The 18,259-nt window shown below is 38.1% G+C and overlaps 1 protein-coding gene across 8 annotated transcripts in view; it reads left to right on the top strand.

Annotated features, from left to right (window-relative positions):
• The window catches only part of LOC136839110 (beta-1,3-galactosyltransferase 1-like), a 132,328-nt gene that overhangs the window by 111,231 nt on the left and 2,838 nt on the right, over window positions 1–18,259 (top strand). For all 8 annotated transcript variants that reach the window (XM_067104765.1, XM_067104759.1, XM_067104760.1 and 5 more), the window contains 4 exons: window positions 323–478; window positions 14,903–15,119; window positions 15,831–15,923; window positions 16,307–16,491. In XM_067104765.1, coding sequence (XP_066960866.1) covers window positions 323–478; window positions 14,903–15,119; window positions 15,831–15,923; window positions 16,307–16,491 — 651 coding nt within the window. The remainder of the gene's footprint in view (window positions 1–322; window positions 479–14,902; window positions 15,120–15,830; window positions 15,924–16,306; window positions 16,492–18,259) is intronic.

Genomic DNA, 18,259 nt, shown 5'->3' on the forward strand with positions numbered 1-18,259 from the left:
GCTTTTGTTTTGTCCTGTCGACTCCGATGATGACGATCGACGAACACACGAACACACACGTGTTTGGAAGAGACAGCGTCGGGGCTCTTACAATACTACCTTTCGTGCCGATTCTGATATCAGTCTCATGAAACTGACCGGTATAGCATAAAACCGAGGTAGGAGGAAGGTTTAAATTTAACTTCTGCTGCTTTAGTTTGTATTTTTGTAAGCAGAATCGGTTTATGAAATGTGAGATGCAGTGTCACTGCCTTTGCCAATGAATGCTTGCACCCATGTATTTTCAGTGGCATGTTTTTTTATATGGAGTTTTTGGCTTCAGGTATCCATCTTGATTGTAGTGAGCTCAGCAGTAGACAATTTCTACAGACGAAGAGCCATCAGGGACACCTGGGGAGGATCTGGGCCCTTGGGAATCTCCCATGCTAAACTGGTCTTCCTTCTTGGTAATCCACTGAACTCGGAGCTTCAGACTAAGGTAAATATAAAAATTAGGATTTTGATCAATTTCATATTTCCTTAACGTAGATCTTTCTCATCTCTTGTCTGCTCATATAAAGATGCTCTCATTTGAAATTTTGCTATTGTGTGTTTACTCTGAATTACTCTATAATTGACATAGCATTATTCGACTTGTTATAGTTTTATCTGAATTTCCCTCCCATTTAGGCTAAGTGTCTCTCAGCAAATATAACTTTTTCAAATTATGAGGAAACAAAAATTTGGCAAAAAATAGCTTGCAGGAAAATCGAGCATCTGAAGCTTGTAATAATTCAGTCGATGCATTAAAAACGTAGATTAATATAAGATTATATAAGCATAAAGAGGAGCTGCATCAGTCAGATTGAACTCTATATCTGGCATGGGAAGGTCACTGAGAGTACCAGGGGAATCAGTGATTTATCAGAGGTCAAATTAGTGGTAATGAATGATAATTCCCCATCAATTACTTTTACATTTTGAAGACATGTAATCTCTGAGAAATCCTTTTTTATGCCTATATATACATATATATATGCATATACATATATGTATATGTATATATATATAGGCATAAAAAGGATTTTTCAGAGACTACATGTCTTCAAAATGTAAAAGTAATTGATGGTGCGCCTGACCAGCTTTATTCATTACCAGTAATGAATAAATAATTTTGTTTATATATATATATATATATATATATATATATATATATATATATATATATATATATATATATATATATATAAACAAAAAAAATTAGCAGGAGGCCACTCTGGCAGAGTCACACTAAGTAGATGAAGGTGAGCAGGAACACACAGGAACTTGACATTTTGATAGTTTATTCCAACGTTTCGCAATACGTTATTTGCATCCTCAGGGAATTCTACAACAGATATAAATAAAAAGGTTTTAAAATCTTTTAAAAATTTTAAATTAAAATTGAAATTAATACCTATCTATAAATCAACTAAACAGGAAATTATACTTAAAACATACAATAAGTTACATTGAAACACAATAAGTTACGTTAAAAAACTCTTATAATAAAATTGCACAATAATTCACAATTAAACAAGGTTATTCACAGGGTTTTCATTAAAAAATGATTAAATAATTAAAGGAAGAGAGGAACTAACCTGCCAGAGTAAAGTCTAGAGTAAACTAAAATCAGAAAATGGAAAGTAAACAACAAGAAGTGTTAAGAACAACAACAAAGTTAAGATAGAAAAATAAAATAAACAAGTCTTTTGAATTGTTGACCCATCCAACTATAGAAAAATCTTTGTATTCAGTGCTAGTTTTACATTTTAAAGAATGATTCCTTATATTAGATGTTTCTGGATTAGACAGGCGACATCCCATTCTGTGACCAACCCCCCTATGAAAGTCGACTCGTACCCTAAGAAGACGCTTCGTGGATCCCACATAGTTTCCCATATCACATCTGGGACAAGTATACTTGTAAACCTCATTAGACGTCATCAAAGGGCAGAGTCGGTCTTTCACTCTGAAAAGGGAGCAAATTGTCAGCGGATTTTTCGGAATCAATTTACCATCAAGGGCATTAAAATGTTCAATGATTATTTTCGTAAAGCCTGCACGGAAAGTTGTCAGTGTTTATGTAAGGAAAGATGCATAGAATTTTTTCCTTGGAACATTCAAGTACAAAGGGCTGTTAGAAAACTTTTTGCTGAGTAATTTCTGTATGACCTTGTTATTGATTCTGGTAGGGAAACAGTTATCATTAGAATATTTGTAAAGGAAGGTATTTTCATTGTGAAAAAGTTGCCAGTTTGAAGTGAGTAATAGTGCCCGATGGATAAGGGTATTAATACAATTTAACTTAAAGTTATAAAAAACAAGAAATTATGAAAATTAGAGCCCAGACCTGTAAACGTTTTCTTCCTAAAAAATAGTGGTGTTAAAAATTATCCCTAGATGCCAAAATATCCAAAAACAGTAAACGGTGTTCCTGCTACTTTTCTATAGTAAACGTGATATTAGGGTGGCCTGAATTGGCAAATTCAAGGAAAGAATCAGATTTTAATCATTTTTCTTTACCCTCGTGCTTTGGAAATTTAATATATGATAGGATTCATGTACTGTCCTCATCACGCCACATTTAAATTGTTTCGACAGCGCAAAGAAAACTCTATTCACAAACCATAAGTGTATAACCCATGTAAGCCTCTTATTAGTTCTGCAGCATTTCCCTGCAGATAAAATATACATAAAGGCTTAAGTTAGCTTGGGTTAATTCCCATTCATTACGAACAACTGAGTCTTATTCAGACATTAAAATTCATTCATTACAAACAACTGAGTCCTATTCAGACATTAAAATTTGTTCATCATGAACAGTTGAGTCTTATTCAGACAAGTTTGAGCTTTTTCAGACACCTTGAGTCTTTCGAGACGCCCGAGCCATTTTCACGGAAAAATTTGAGTCTTTTCAGACACCCTGAGTCTTTCGAGACACCCTAAGTCTTTCAAGACACCCGAGCTGTTTCCATGGCCAAACATGAGTCTTTTCAGATACCCTGAGTCTTTCGAGACACCCGATCCATTTTCATGGACAAATTTGAGTCTTCTCAGACACCCTGAGTCTTTCAAGACATCTGAGCCGTTTTCATGGACAAATTTATTCGTTCATCACAAGCAATTGAGTCTTATTCAGACAAATTTGAGTCTTTTCAGACACCCTGAGTCTTTTCAGACATCTGAGCCATTTTACGGACAAATTTCAGTCTTTTCAGACATCCTGAGTCTTTCGAGACACACTGAAACCATTCATTTGAACACCCCTGAGTCTTTTTGACATTATTGAATCTGTTCATCTCGAATGCCATTGAATCTTTTTAGACATATTGATTATCATTCTATGCACAAACCCTAAGTTCTCCGGAATGCCATAGCCGTCACACTACAACCGACCTCGTCCGTGCAAGAATAAAACCAAACTCTGTTCTATTTTGAACAAACCCAAAGGATCACACCCAAATAAGAGTTATCTCAAGATGTCTATGACATCCAGAACCCAGCAAAATGAGGACCTGGGACTGTCAGGACAAGCCCTGAAGGATTGGGTCCAAGAGAGAACTGAAGATGCCAAGGCAGAAAGAGGGGCAGAAAGGCAGGAGAAGAGAAGGAAAGAATAGCCTGGGAGAAACGAGAAGAGACAGAAAGGCAGGAGAAGGAGAAGGAAAGAATAGCTTGGGAGAAAGGAGAAGAGTGCAGACAAGCAGGAGAAGGAGAAAGAAAGAATAACTTGGGAGAAACGAGAAGAGGCAGAAAGGCAGGAGAAGGAGAAAGGCAGGAGAAGGAGAAAGAAACAATAGCTCAGGAGAAGCGAGAAGAGGCAGAAAGGCAGGAGAAGGAGAAAGAAAGGGTTCATCAGCTTGCAATGGCAGCCCAAGGCATGTGCAACACACCAACACCCTCTCGACATTCAACCCTCAGCAGTGTCGGCTCCCTCATGAGAGGACGAGGCCGAACTTGAAGCCTGGCTCGACCATGTTGAAAAGGTCCTGAAACAACCTATCAGCCCTCTACTGAAGAAGTGTCTCTGATCCTGGGAAAATACCTTGAAGGGAAAGGAGCCATCGCTTTCAATGCTCTCCAACCTGAGGATCAAGGAAACCTCACCCTTGTCTGCCAAGCCATCATAAAGGCTTTTGAGATAACTCCCGACAGTTGGAGGAAAAGTTGGAGAAATATGCCCAAAGGGTCAGGCCAGACCTGGTCTGAGTGGATTTTTAAAAAGACCCAAGCCTTAAAACAATGGCTAGAGTCTCTCAAAGCCACTAGTGCAGAGGACATTCTTGAACTCTTCCAGCTCAAGGACTTTTTACGTTATGCCCTGCCAGCCCTTGCCATCCAGCCATGCGACAAGGCGTCTAAGATGGTGGTCAAGTGCTGTTGTTGGGCTGACAACTGGGATACGAATCATCCTCATCTTGGTTCCCATGGACGAAAATTATATCCCTCCTCATCTCCCTCAACCAAATTCCAGCACCCTCCCAATAATGGGCACCCCATAAGAAACCCATACATGGGTACTGTAAAATGACAGGGCACCCCATTGAACAGTGTTGCTTGAAGGCTGAGAATCAGCAAGAAAATCCCTCCACGTCCTCAAACTGGACAACACCCCAACAAGCCACGCCTTGCTCATGAACAAAAAGTAAAGGGCCTGCTCCCTCTTATGGGACAGTGCCGGGTAAAGGTTACTTCATATTTTTGCCTTTGCCTTAGATGCAAAGGCAAAAATATGAAGTAATTCTGATGTCCGTAGTAGGAACCAAGCCCACATCCTGAGTACCAGAACAAGGTGACATTGCTGATCTGACCACAAGAAGGATAAAAGTCTTTTGCCACTCATACATACTGGTAACTATTGAATTCAAACACATTTATTAGAGCTTGAATAGACCCACTCTCTCCATTGTAGCCAAGTTGGCAATTGGTTTTGTTGCTTTTTAGGCTGAAATATTTTTATAAAATATATACTGGTCACTTTTTACCAGATACTTATGTGATTGTAAAAACTGCAATGCCCTATTAGCTTCTTGAGTTCTTCACACTTTTTGGATATGCTTGTCACTACAAAGCCTTTGATCCAAATGCAAGAATATGAAATAATCTTGGTAAAAAAGTGACCAGTAGATTCTATATATATATATATATATATATATATATATATATATATATATATATATATATATATATATATATATATATATATATATATATATATATATATATATATATATATATATATATCTAATAAGAAATAAAAATGACATTATGTCACAAACTGAAACAACATAAGGTGGCCATACAAACATTTAAAACACATATAATACTAAAAACTATTTATTCACAGTGCTTACTTCCTCAGACACTTCAGTCTACTGATGGACATCACCCATTGTCAGCTCCTGGACTTTGCCTCTTTTCAGAAAGCACCTCTCATCACCAGACCCAAGTAGCCATCTGTCTCATTGATAGGCCCCACAGACCTACATCCTCCTGCCTCCTGCAGGAATTTTTAGATGTCATCAAGACCTGGCTTAAACAATATCCTGGGATACCAACAAAGCCCAGCATACACCAACATACAAAAACAACAGGCCCCTTGCCCACCCCACATTCCGCTGTCTGCCACCAGAGAAACTGTCCACTACAAAACAGCCCTTCAAAGAAAAGAAATGGATGAACCTTTGTCAAAAGTTCTCCAGCTCGTGGGCCTTACCTTTTCACATGATCAAAACATCTGATAGCTCATGGTACCTCTGTGCAAATTAAGCTGCCCCAATATGCTGACAGACCCGGACCATTACCGTTTCAAACATAGCAGTCATCATCTCCACTCTTCATGGCTCAAGAATTTTCTACAGGTTCAACTTCATGAAGGACTACTTTCAAATGTCAGTGCCTGCACATTTAAATTTCCTCATTTGGCCCCCAGAACTCTGGTACCATTTTCCAAAGGCTAATGAAGCATCCTTGGCTTCCCTCATTCTGTGTCTGCTATGTAGACGACATCTTCATATCCTCCTGGAATCAAGAAGAACGACTCATTGTTTCATCTGGGCATCCTTCATCGAATTCATGGGTCATGAAGTATCAGCAAGTGGCATTCACCCCTTGCACTCAAGAGTGTCAGTCTCCAGAAAATACCTGATTCCTACTAACATCAAAGAACTACAGGAATTCACGGGAATGGTGTAGTACTACTACCAGTGCCTCCCAGGAACTACAAAAACCATAGCCATCCCCCATCTCTCTATAATATCCTCTGTAGAAGCAACCGGACTCTTAACTGGGACTCTGTTCAGTGTGATGCCTTCCAAGCTGATGCCTTAGTAAAAGCAACCTCTCTGGCATTTCCTAGCAACTGAGCTAAACTTATGCTCCCATCAGACTCAAGCAATGCTGCAATGGTGCTGTTATTAAACAATTAATCAGTGAGATAGCAAAGAGAGAGATGTGAAATTGTGGACCAAACAGTGCCTAAAGTGTCAAAGGAAGATAACCTGGTACACGGAATCCATTATTGGTGATATCCCTCAACCTAGACAATGGTTTGGTTTCTTACATATCAGCATTGTTTACCCCTCTCCTCATCCAGTGGATGCAGATACATCTTCATGCCAACAAAAACACCCAAAACCAAAGGTGCATGCTTGTGCTATGGCACTCCTCGATGTTTGGGTCAGCTATTTTGGTGTTCATGGTGATATAACATCCAGTAGAGGACCAGCACTGAGTCTCAAAAGTCAAATTAATGGGGATGAAAATTCACCATACCACTGTCTACAACCTAGCTGCTAATAGCATGGCAGAAAGAACAAACCAATCCTACAAGGCCACTATCATTTTTAGGAGTGACAGACCAGACTGGAAATTACAATTACCCTGGGTCCTCTCTAGGTTATGTACAGTGCCCAAGAAGGAATCAACATCTCTCTAGTGGAAATGGTATCTAGTGAAACCATCTACAATCCCTTTGGAACTTTTCACAGCTGACAACACCGGCTAACAAAAAGAACTATCAAGACTTTGCAAAATCATTGGAAAACACCATCTGTGTAACAAACACAAAGATATGAAGTCCCAGAGAGTTTACATACATGCTGATTTGTCTTTCTGGGAAATGACTCCCATAAACCTCTGCTGACCCTCCTCCATGCTAGAGTCACTAACCTAATCCTTGAATGAAAAATAAAACATTCTAAATAAAGAGACACAGGTCTCATTCAGTGGGTTGAAACCAGCACACCTCAAAGATGACATCAACTCCCAACCCTCTGCCTACTCGTATTAACCTGTATTCTCAGAGCTTTGCATCCAAATATAGGTTTCATCACCAAGTTCAGCAGCCAGTCACAGAGCACCCTCACAGTCACATGCTCATACAGGATTCTTATTACCTGTTACCTGATACTGGTCACCTGCCAGATCTATCACTTATTACTAAGTTCCCCTCCACATGTATCAAAAGCAAGTCAGATCCTAATAATGAATCAGTGCACTAGGGACGTCTCGTTTTACAGGAAAAACCTTGCACAAGTGACCCTTTGGAGTGACCTGGTGGACCATACAGGTTTCCATCCCTGCCCTACCAGCCACTAACAGACTAAATATGCCACTTAGCTCTTGCTTGCTTTCTCTCAAAAGCTCCAGGTCACCCTCCACTCAGTAGTCAAAGCATGGCTCCCACATCAAACCTAGGTGACTAACAGACCAAATATGGGCATGCCTATCAATATAAAAAGCTCTCTCTTGAGAGAATTAAAAAGATGTTCTCAGTAGCATGGTAGATAAAAACTTGGTTCTTGCACCAAACCCTGGTGACTAACAGATTACAGTACATACAGCTGGGCCTACTGCTAAAGAGACAATCTTATAAAAGAGGACTAAAAATCCAGAAGAGCACAGTAGATAAATCTCGGATCTCTCTCCAGACCCTGGTGACTAACAGACCAAATATGGTTGAATCTACTGCTTGAGAGATTATCTTGTAAGGAAAAGATATATCACAAAATGTCTTCAGACAAAGTTGTAAATACAATCTTGGTAAATCTCTGTCTCTTCCATTTTTTTAATGACTGACCCATCTGTCTGGTTCTGGGGAGAAGAGATTCGTTTCAGCCATTGAATGTCACCAGTTCAACAAGAAACATAGACTATGTAATCGAGATGATCCAAGATAACTTTTCCCCCAGCCAGTGTGCAGGGTGGGGGATAGGGAAAGAGGATTGTGTACAAAGAACTATACCAGTTCATGCTGGCAGAGTTCTCCGTACCACTGCCCACTTAAACCAAATGAGCCCTCAGTATCCTCAACACTCTGCTTTTGGGTAAGTTGGCAAGGGCATCTTGACATGCATTTGAGTCCCTACACTCACCACCAGGGCTGGAAATTGATGGAAAGCCAAAGAAGGGTGACCTCACCAGAGAAATGTGGTTACACTACCTATCAAACAAACATCCAAGCCATCCTTTGCAATGCCAACAATGCAACTATGGTGGAAATATGGAAGAAAGCAGATGAGCTGGTGGAGTAGACTATTGGCACTGTCGTTTTGATTTGATAGTAAATGCCATGTTTTGCAGGGACCCCGGAAGTCTGTATGGTTTTGGCCTGAATACAATGGGAAACTCCTGCAGAAGGCACTGTAGGTCCTTTCAGCAATGGAACCTCGCCCTCCATTTAATGGGAAGAAAGTATAGGAGGGACTTCGTTGTCACCAACGTCCAGATGCCTCTGCTTGGCATCAACTTCCTCATATACTATGGGCTGCTAACTTATGTTGCTCACCACTGCCTCTTGGACCTTTCTTGTTTCCACACGTGCCCCTTTCCAAGGGCTCCAAGCAACTATCCTATCCATCTCATTGGTAGGTCCCATGGGCCTACATTGCCTTCTGCAGGAGTTTCCTATTGTACTCAGGCCAAAACCATACAGGCTCCTGGGATCCCTGCAAAACATGGCATTCACTATCATGTCAAAATGGGCCCCTAGTCTACTCTGAGTTCCTATGCCTGCCACCAAAGAAGCTACTTGCAACCAAGATGCTTACATGGAGATGTAATGTATGTCAACTCTGACAGGCAATCACAGAGAGCCCTAATAGGAACAAACTTGTGTGTCACATGCATCATCTGTTCTTGTCTGGGTTACCTTCCTGGTCTACTACCTGCAATTCCCATTCCCTCTGCTTGTTGTATCAAAAATGTGTCAGATCCCGATAATAAATAAGTGTACTCTGGGCATCTTGTTGTAACTTTCACCCTTATCTAAGTCTGGAAGTTGAATCAGACCACTGAACATATAAAAGCAACCTGGTGCCTCATAAGCATTCCAAAAAAGTCAACAACTGAGTAAGGATGTGAAACAGTTGTCAGTATACCTCATTACATTAACCTGTTACTACAATATTTCATTTGATTACAACCTAGTACCTTATCATCTTCCCAAAAAGTATATTTCTGAGTAGGAATGTGGAACAGTTATGCTATATCTTGTACCTATGTATATGTTTATACTGTGTTCTTATTTGTATGGAATTTTATTTTTCTGCACAAGATAGTACCTTCTTGGCATTTCAAAAGCCAAACTTAGTTGGGATGTGGAACGTCATGCATTCTGTTGTAAATACTGACCTTCACATGTAAGAGCACTTGTACATTCCTATGTTCTTCATCTCTTTTAGGGGTCAGGGCCCTGTAAGCCTCCAAGCTTTGCTGCTGAACCCAGGTTTAGCCATCAGGTTCAGCAGCCTCCTACACTTACATGCCCATACATCATATGCATCACTACCACTTGGTCTTTGAACCACATGTGTAAAAGATCACTGGTAATTACTAGTCGACCCACAGGCTATATTAAAACAGATCAAAAGCTGTTAATAAAGTTGGTTGTTTATCTGCAGCTTGTCTGAGTTTCCTTACAATACAGTTGAATCTTCTCTGGCTCTTCTTCCTCTCCCACAGTTGCAGCAATTTTTAGCAGCAGTGTGTGCTGTCTAAACCTGGAAGCTTGAAGAAATTTCCCGGAAATCACAATCTTCAGGTGATATGCTTGCCTTCTTTGTATGCTGATCCATCTTCAGAATGCAGAGTAAGGCTCAATTTTCACGCACCTGAAATGATATAAGATAATTCATGAATGAACTCAGTTTGTATCAGTGTGAAAGGGTTTTGCCCTACCAAAATATACAGCACAAATGTGCACATACTTCACCAATAACCCTATTTTCTGGGCCTCCAGAAGATGGATGATTGACAAAATATTTGCATCTGTCTACTTATTTGTGATTGATGTCATTTCAGTTATCAGTGGTGGTGAAAAGAAAGAGAGACAGGAGTTTGGAGCGAGGACTAACTCTATTCTCAGAAATTGACCTCTTTTGACAGGGTATATAGACAGAAAACTAGTGGCATGCAAATCTAGTAACAGGTTAACATGTGATCACAGGTTCAGCTTCGTGATTAGTTGTCAAACCTGGTTGCTAAACCAGATTTAAGTAGCAAAACCTGCAAAATTCAATAGGCTTCCCCCCTCCCCACCCCATCAAGAAACCAAAATATGACGTTACAATATGCAAGTTATTATAGATGCTAATACATTACTATGAATAAATTACAAGTGATGTGTGCTGTTTGAATATACATTCTAAAGATAACTGAATTATAATAAAATATGCAATCTTTCCATATCCTTACTGGATAGCTGCCTTTCAGGGTGCTGATAAAGTATTATGTTGGTAAAGAACAAAACACTGTGAAAATTTAAATTGAATTTACATTTGCATTTGCAAATACAAAGCATGAAATATTTAATTTTCCATATCCTTACTAAACTCAGATTTTTTTTTTACCGAGGTACATTTGCACTCACTCGCAGGGGTGCCCTTTTAGCTCGGAAAAGTTTTCTGCTAGCTGTAATTGGTTGCAAGTATTTTGTCCGAATAGCATCATTGTTTTCAAATAATCACCAAGTAATGTGAATCTAGACTTATTTACTAACCTAAATTTCTCCTTCACATATATGTTTTGTCAATAAATAATGTTAACGAATAAAGAGATTATAAAGTATTGTGATGGTAAGTTTAAATTTTATAACAACACCTGCCAAAGTCAACAACAGGAGCTTGTTTTCGGATGCACGCTGCATAATTTTTTTTACTTTTCACATATTTTAACACCAGTTGGGATAAATTACACTAAGCATAAAAAAACATGTTATTATAAACTTTCTTTGAATACCAGAATGTACTACAAACAACATGGAATTAATAAAACTCGCTATTGGTGAAAATTTCCGGGGAGGTAAAAGGAACAGCCTGTGGCGGCCTGGTGGGAAAACCATCCCAGCTAATTGTCATTGCAGCATTTTCCTGATTTATGTCATTGCAGCTTTTTCCTGATTTATGTAAGTGATGAAATCAGTGTTATTTTATTGAGATTACTTTAATGGCTATATCTGCAATTAAATAGTTTCTATGCTTCTTTTTGTAGGTGCACACTAATAAAAATATATTTCGCAGAAATTAACAACTTACTCTTTCATGTAAGTTACAGCAGACAATGCGAGATAAGAAAACTTTTTATTTTCTTATTTTCCGTTCGGTTCAGGACACACATAAGGTTAACACGAGTTTCTGCGGATATTTTGAGAAGTAAAAGAATGTGTGACTGAGTAGAAAATGTACTATACACATATACATTTTAAGGATTAGTAGGCTATAGACGTCTACTGTCAATTACCGAGGCGGGGATGGAAGGGAGAGGGAGGGGTATTGCCGTTGTAACTCGGTGAAATTATGAATTCGTTTAATTGTGATTGTTAGGCAATTTATGGAACACTACAGTATCCTCAAACCGAAAATAGTGCTATTAATAGAATCTATACCTTTACGACAAAATTAGCAAATCCTTTCTATACGGACTTACATCATAGGCCTACGTACACATAGCCTAACTTATATCAAACATCAGCTACTGTTTACTGTTACTCCTTACTTTAAAAGCAAAATTTATTGCAATTGTCAAAAAATGGTGTAAGACACATAGACATAAGCTAGCCTAGTTTGAAATGTGTGCAAGAAATAAAGCCATAATAAGGGAAGTACATTATTATTATTATGTAAAAGAAAAAATAGCCTCTTCATATTTATCATGATGATATAACAAAAGTCTTCAGCACAAAAGCCTATAAAAGATATGTATCTAAAAAGCTTTCTTGCCCATCAACATTTGCTGACATGTGGATACCATGTGAATAACTAGGCCTACCTATCTAGGTAATTTTATCTAAATTTTATCTAAAGCCACAGGCTGTTCCTTTTACCTCCCGGGAAGTTTTCACCAATAGCGAGTTTTATTAATTCCATGTTTGTAGTAGATTCTGGTATTCAAAGAAAGTTTATAATAACATGTTTTTCTTATGCTTAGTGTAATTTATCCCAATTGGCGTTAAAATATGTGAAAAGTAAAAAAAAAAAAAATATGCAGCGTGCATCCGAAAACAAGCTCTTGTCGTTGACATCGGCGGGTGTTGTTATTAAATTTAAACTTACCATCACAATACTTTATAATCTCTTTATTCGTTAACATTATTTATTGACAAAACATATATGTGAGGGAGAAATTTAGGTTAGTAAATCAGTTTCGATTCACATTACTGGGTAATTATTTGAAAACAATGATGCTATTCGGACAAAATACTTGCAACCAATCAGCTAGCAGGAAACTTTTCCGAGTTAAAAGGGCACCCTTGCGAGTGAATGCTAATGCGCCTCGTTAAAAAAAAAAAAAACTGAGTTTAGGTGGATGCCTTTCATGATGATAATTTTAATGTACTAAGTTGCATAAGTAGTGGGTCAATGTGACTTTTCCTTAGCAACATTCACTTCAGAGCGTGATGTCCCAGCCTACACGAGCTAGGGTAGAAGAGACTCCTCAGCCTTGGCAGGCAGTTCTTCCTGGAGAAGGTTACCTCATTTTCAAACCTTGGACTGTGCCAGAGCCATTGTACCATGGCCTTCCATGGTCTTGGGCCTGAGTTCCCTTGCTTGAGGGTACAATGAAACAATTTTGTTCATGCTCTTGTTTTTTTTTTTTTATTTTTTTTTTTTTTTTTTTAAGTCCAGGGACAGGCTGATGAGAAAGCAAAAGCTGCTTGGTAGATTATCAGGAAACACCTTTACTTCATCTTTTCATTTTCAGCTCTTATAATTTCTAAATCCATCCTGACTGCCCTCCCCTAGGTTGCTGTAACAAACCTGACGAGTTTCTCTTTTGCCTTGCAAACTGTCCCGGCTCCACCTTGTCAACCAGTTGCATCTGGCACTTTTTTAATTACATATGGTCAGTTTTAATGAAAATACTGTAAAGAATATAAATAATGTTGTTGTTGATTTTATTGTTAGTTCTGTTGATTTTTACTATGTTGTTGTTGTTATAGATATATGGATTAAATTTGCTTCAAATTTATGTTGTATATTTTAATTTTTTAGTAGAAACTGAACTTAACCCAATGCCTACTACTCATTACCATAAGAAAAACTTGCAGAGCACTTCACTTAAAAATTCAAGGCTTACGGGCAAATTTTCTTAACTCCCAGAGTTTTGCCCATAACTATCATGTGATGTTTTTATCCGAGACACTTGTAAGTAGTAACAAGTCAAAGGCTGAATTTTTAATCCAAATGACTGATGGTCCTGACTGAATATAGCTGAATGCACTAGGTCTGGGTTAGACCATGAACTATTTATTGTCAGAAAACTTGGATTGCAGTTGCCATGAAGTTCTATACGTTTATGTATTTACTTTTTACCATAATCCAAATTTTGATGTTTCTGTGTACGACCGTCTCTTGGAGAGGACTAGTATGGCTTTGCCACACAGCAGTGCTTAATTAAAATTCCACTGATCAACATGGCGGTCTGCTCTTAAATTCTATGCTTCCTCTGATTTTATCCAGCTAACTGAGGAATCCACGCGTATTTCTGGCAATAGATTAAACCTCATATTCACAGATGTTCCAGCTGTCATTAAGTCCAAGGTCTGTGAGTATATAGGCACTTCCGATCATTGTGCCATTGAGATGGACGTATCCGTCAATCAGTATATACCTATTGCCAGTACTGGAAAAACGGTCTGGTTGAAATCTAAAACCATTTCGTATATCATTATTGAAGCCTGTCAGGCACTTAATAATATATTATTGTTTTGACCATATTATAAACCTTCTTCTATGAACAATGTGATAAGAGGTTACAGTAGGTTAATATTTAACAAGATGTATGGGCAAAAATAGGCCTACATTTCCCAAGTGTATTTTTTGTTTAGAACAGTCTCACACTGGCTACCTGTCAGGCTCGGTAAACAGCGCATGATCCAAGGCTCCTCTCTCTTGTTTCATCTTTGATCAGAGGCCACGTTGTTGTGGTCAGTATTCTTATAATTCTTGCTTCATTAATGTAGATATTCTCTCTCTCTCTCTCTCTCTCTCTCTCTCTCTCTCTCTCTCTCTCTCTCTCTCTCTCTCTCCTCTGGGCATCGTTGTTTGTCGTTGTCATCTTTCACGACAACGACTTGAGAGAGAGAGAGCTATAATAACAAGTCTCAGTTTTGGCAAACGTGTTTGAATAACCCTATAAACTTTTAGAAGAGAAATAGTTAACATAACGTATATTGAATATATATATATATATATATATATATATATATATATATATATATATATATATATATATATATATATATATATATATATATATATATACTGCATATACATACATATATTATATATGTGTGTGTGAGTGAAATTTGAGGGTCCCAGTTTGTGGTGAAGGGTTGTATGTGGAGAGCGGGTCAGTGGAGTCAGCATCCAATCTTTTCCAGGTGGTTGAAGAGTCTCGCACTTATGGGGACGTCCTCCAGGAGGACTACGTCGACTCTTACATGAATTTGACCATCAAGTCCGTTATGGGACTCAAGTGGGCCTCCGCCTATTGTCAACAAGCTAAATATTTCATGAAGACAGACGATGATATGTACGTGAATGTGCCGTCTCTTCTGACTTACCTGCAGGAGGCTGACAGGTCACGATGGATTACAGGTCAGATCAAATGAACTTTTACGGTTATTCGCTTGAACAGGCATCATTTATGGCATGTCTTCCAGCTTCTAGGACGAGAGAGATGACCACACGATCAATTCAGGGAGACACAATTATGACATCTTTCACCGTCACAGACTTCATTCCACAGGGTATTGGTTTCAGAGATTGCTTCATTTGAAAACACAGTTCCGTGGTTTACATGTCGACTAAGATGACCCGACTTTTGTGATTTACATAACAGGAGTTCCTTTGAAAATATCGATTTGCATGGCTTGAGAATTTCTTGTGAAAATGTTAATCTCAGAACTAACACTCATTGTGATGAAAACTTTCAGATTACCAATTGCTGTCAACAGTGAATTCTTCTTATGATGCCATTGCACTCTGAGCCCAAATCTGACTTATTTGGACTATCTTTGTACCAGGACTTTCCTTTTTATTTTGCTCATTATCATAATTATAGTAACTATTCCTTTAAGTTCTTTATATATGTACCATGCTACTTAGAAGGCCGGGAATAGATTTCTAGTAATTCTTACCACGTCAGTGACTGAATAATCCTAGTGTTAAATTAAACATCCCTGTCAACGTCCAGCTTTTCGAACTTTGCTTTTCAGTGTTCATAGGCAGTGGTTCATTGTCCCTTTTTTAGAATGACCGTCAGTCCCCGTGTGCCATTTCTCAAGTGAAATCAGGCTCTTCTTTCAGGATGCATTAAGCAGAAGAAGTCGTTCAGGCCGGTCAATGCCTCGCCCGGGATGCCCCTGCCCCCTGCACATCCTCCTTTCGTGGCAGGAGCCGGTAAGTTTGTAGTAGCTGTCAGTAGAGAGTATGAAATGACGTCGGTCTAATGTAAACTGGTGGTTTTCTGAGGCTATGGTCTGCTCTATCGCCCTTTTAGTGAATAAGTTTATTTTGTTTATTTATGGTTACTCTGAGTCAGTAAATACGGTGAGTGGATTTTCTCTTTTATTCAGTGCCTTTCCATTTTTTAGACTCATTTAAGTGAGATTCGTTATCTTCTCTGACTAACGCAATTCTTCTGTTTTCTCTATACAAACCTTAGAAAGAAGTGACCACTCAAAAACATTACAATTTGTCAATGAAAAGAGGATTTAAAATAATATGACTGTCTCATTATAATGAAGTGTCATATAAGCTAATCTTCACTTCTTCTTTACCAGGCTACGTCATATCCGGTGACATCGTCGAAGAGCTGTACAAGGCATCTCTGCAAACCAGGATGATACCGGTTGAAGACGTCTATGTCACGGCTCACTTGGCTAAGCGGGTTGGGGTCCATCCACCCGTCCACGACGGCCGATTCTCTTGCGGAGAAATGGTCATGGACGATTGTGACCTCACGCAGGTGAATTCTCTCGGCTTAGGCCATTGCTTTCTATCTCTTTTGGGGCGACTGATGTCCTTCAGCATAATCCACTCATGAATCATAGAAGCTGAGAATTGGGCAAAAATAAAGTCAAAGGAAGGTGTTGAACTGAATCAGAAAATATGATCGTGATCCTATTCTATAATTGCTCTTTCAAACAAACAAAATACAAGTGAAAAAAGTCCAAGGTATTTCACGTGACATTAACATTTTACCTGCTTTCTGTTTCGGAGCAGAAACTTCGTGAGCGGCGCGACACTCCACTTTGACACACTCGTCTTTCCAAGCTGAAGGAGGGGCTACCTCTCCAGTCTTCCGAATTTAATCTCGTTCTCTCTAAATAAAAAGACCCACTTGAACATTTCTGTTCACGGCAAATGAACAAAATTCGCCTCCCTGAACATTTACAACTCCTTTATGGATTCTAGGTCTGCCTTCCGGACAAATCCTCCTTTCTGTTCAACAGCGCTCCTGAGCTCTGCGCGTTACCAGTCTACCTTCTTCCACCTTTTCCTTGTTTTGTCATCATTCCAGACGCTTATTCCAAATTCCAAAGCTTCCCCTTGTCTTAAACCTTAACCCAATTCTCTGCTGTCCAAATAATCGTACAAAAGCTCCAATTTTAGCAGGGAATTTGTTTCTCTCTCCACTTATATATATATATATATATATATATATATATATATATATATATATATATATATATATATATATATATATATATATATATATATATATATATGTATGTAATGTATATATATATATATATATATATATATATATATATATATATATATATATATATATATATTTATTATATATATATATATATATATATATAGACACATTGGGATAATGTTCCTTTTGACATATACCGTTTTGACCTTTGGCTTGTTATTTTCTTTTCAATTCTCTCAACCTTTTATGGTCTCCTGAGCTCAATTGGTCATGCTGAAGTGTAAAGTGCTTCTTTTCCAAAACCCTAAGTGTCTGTACATTCTGATGAAGGAGGTTCGATGACCATTCATCATGGTCTGCATGACGACTGTCCTAAAAGATTTTGGTTTTAGAGTTTCAATTTCAAATATGCCACCAATTTCCAGGTAAGTATCTTAATGGTGTGTATATATTCTATTCATCCGTAATGTTATGAAAGTACGGGCAGTCGTAGATGGTCGTTATATGAATTCCATTAAATAAGAATAGTGTTTTTCAAAATGTGTGATTCAATTGTGAAACATTTACATTCTAACGACTGTTTTAACGTGCAATTGTCTGTGGATAGTACTTGTTTACTTCTCTTTAGGTGCAAATACTGATGGATGGTCCTCGCAGGCAGGAGGCAGAGAAAATAAGAATTTTGAGAGAGAGGTACTATTAACTTCAATATGATCTACAGAGATCAACTACATAATATCCTTATTGAGCTTATAAGACAATACAGAAAGTTGAAAACAATGACAAGAAAATAATGAATAGCCAATAGTCCAGCACACACACACACACACACACACACACACACACACATATATATATATATATATATATATATATATATATATATATATATATATATATATATATATATATATATATATATATATATATATATATATATATATATATATATATACTGTATATATATATATATAAAAAAGAGAGAGAGAGAGAGAGAGAGAGAGAGAGAGAGAGAGAGAGAGAGAGAGAGAGAGAGAGCCTGTTAACTTTTCCATAGAAACGCTGATAT

Source organism: Macrobrachium rosenbergii, chromosome 6 (genome assembly GCF_040412425.1).
Source record: "Macrobrachium rosenbergii isolate ZJJX-2024 chromosome 6, ASM4041242v1, whole genome shotgun sequence".
Classification (NCBI taxonomy): Eukaryota; Metazoa; Arthropoda; class Malacostraca; order Decapoda; family Palaemonidae; genus Macrobrachium; species Macrobrachium rosenbergii.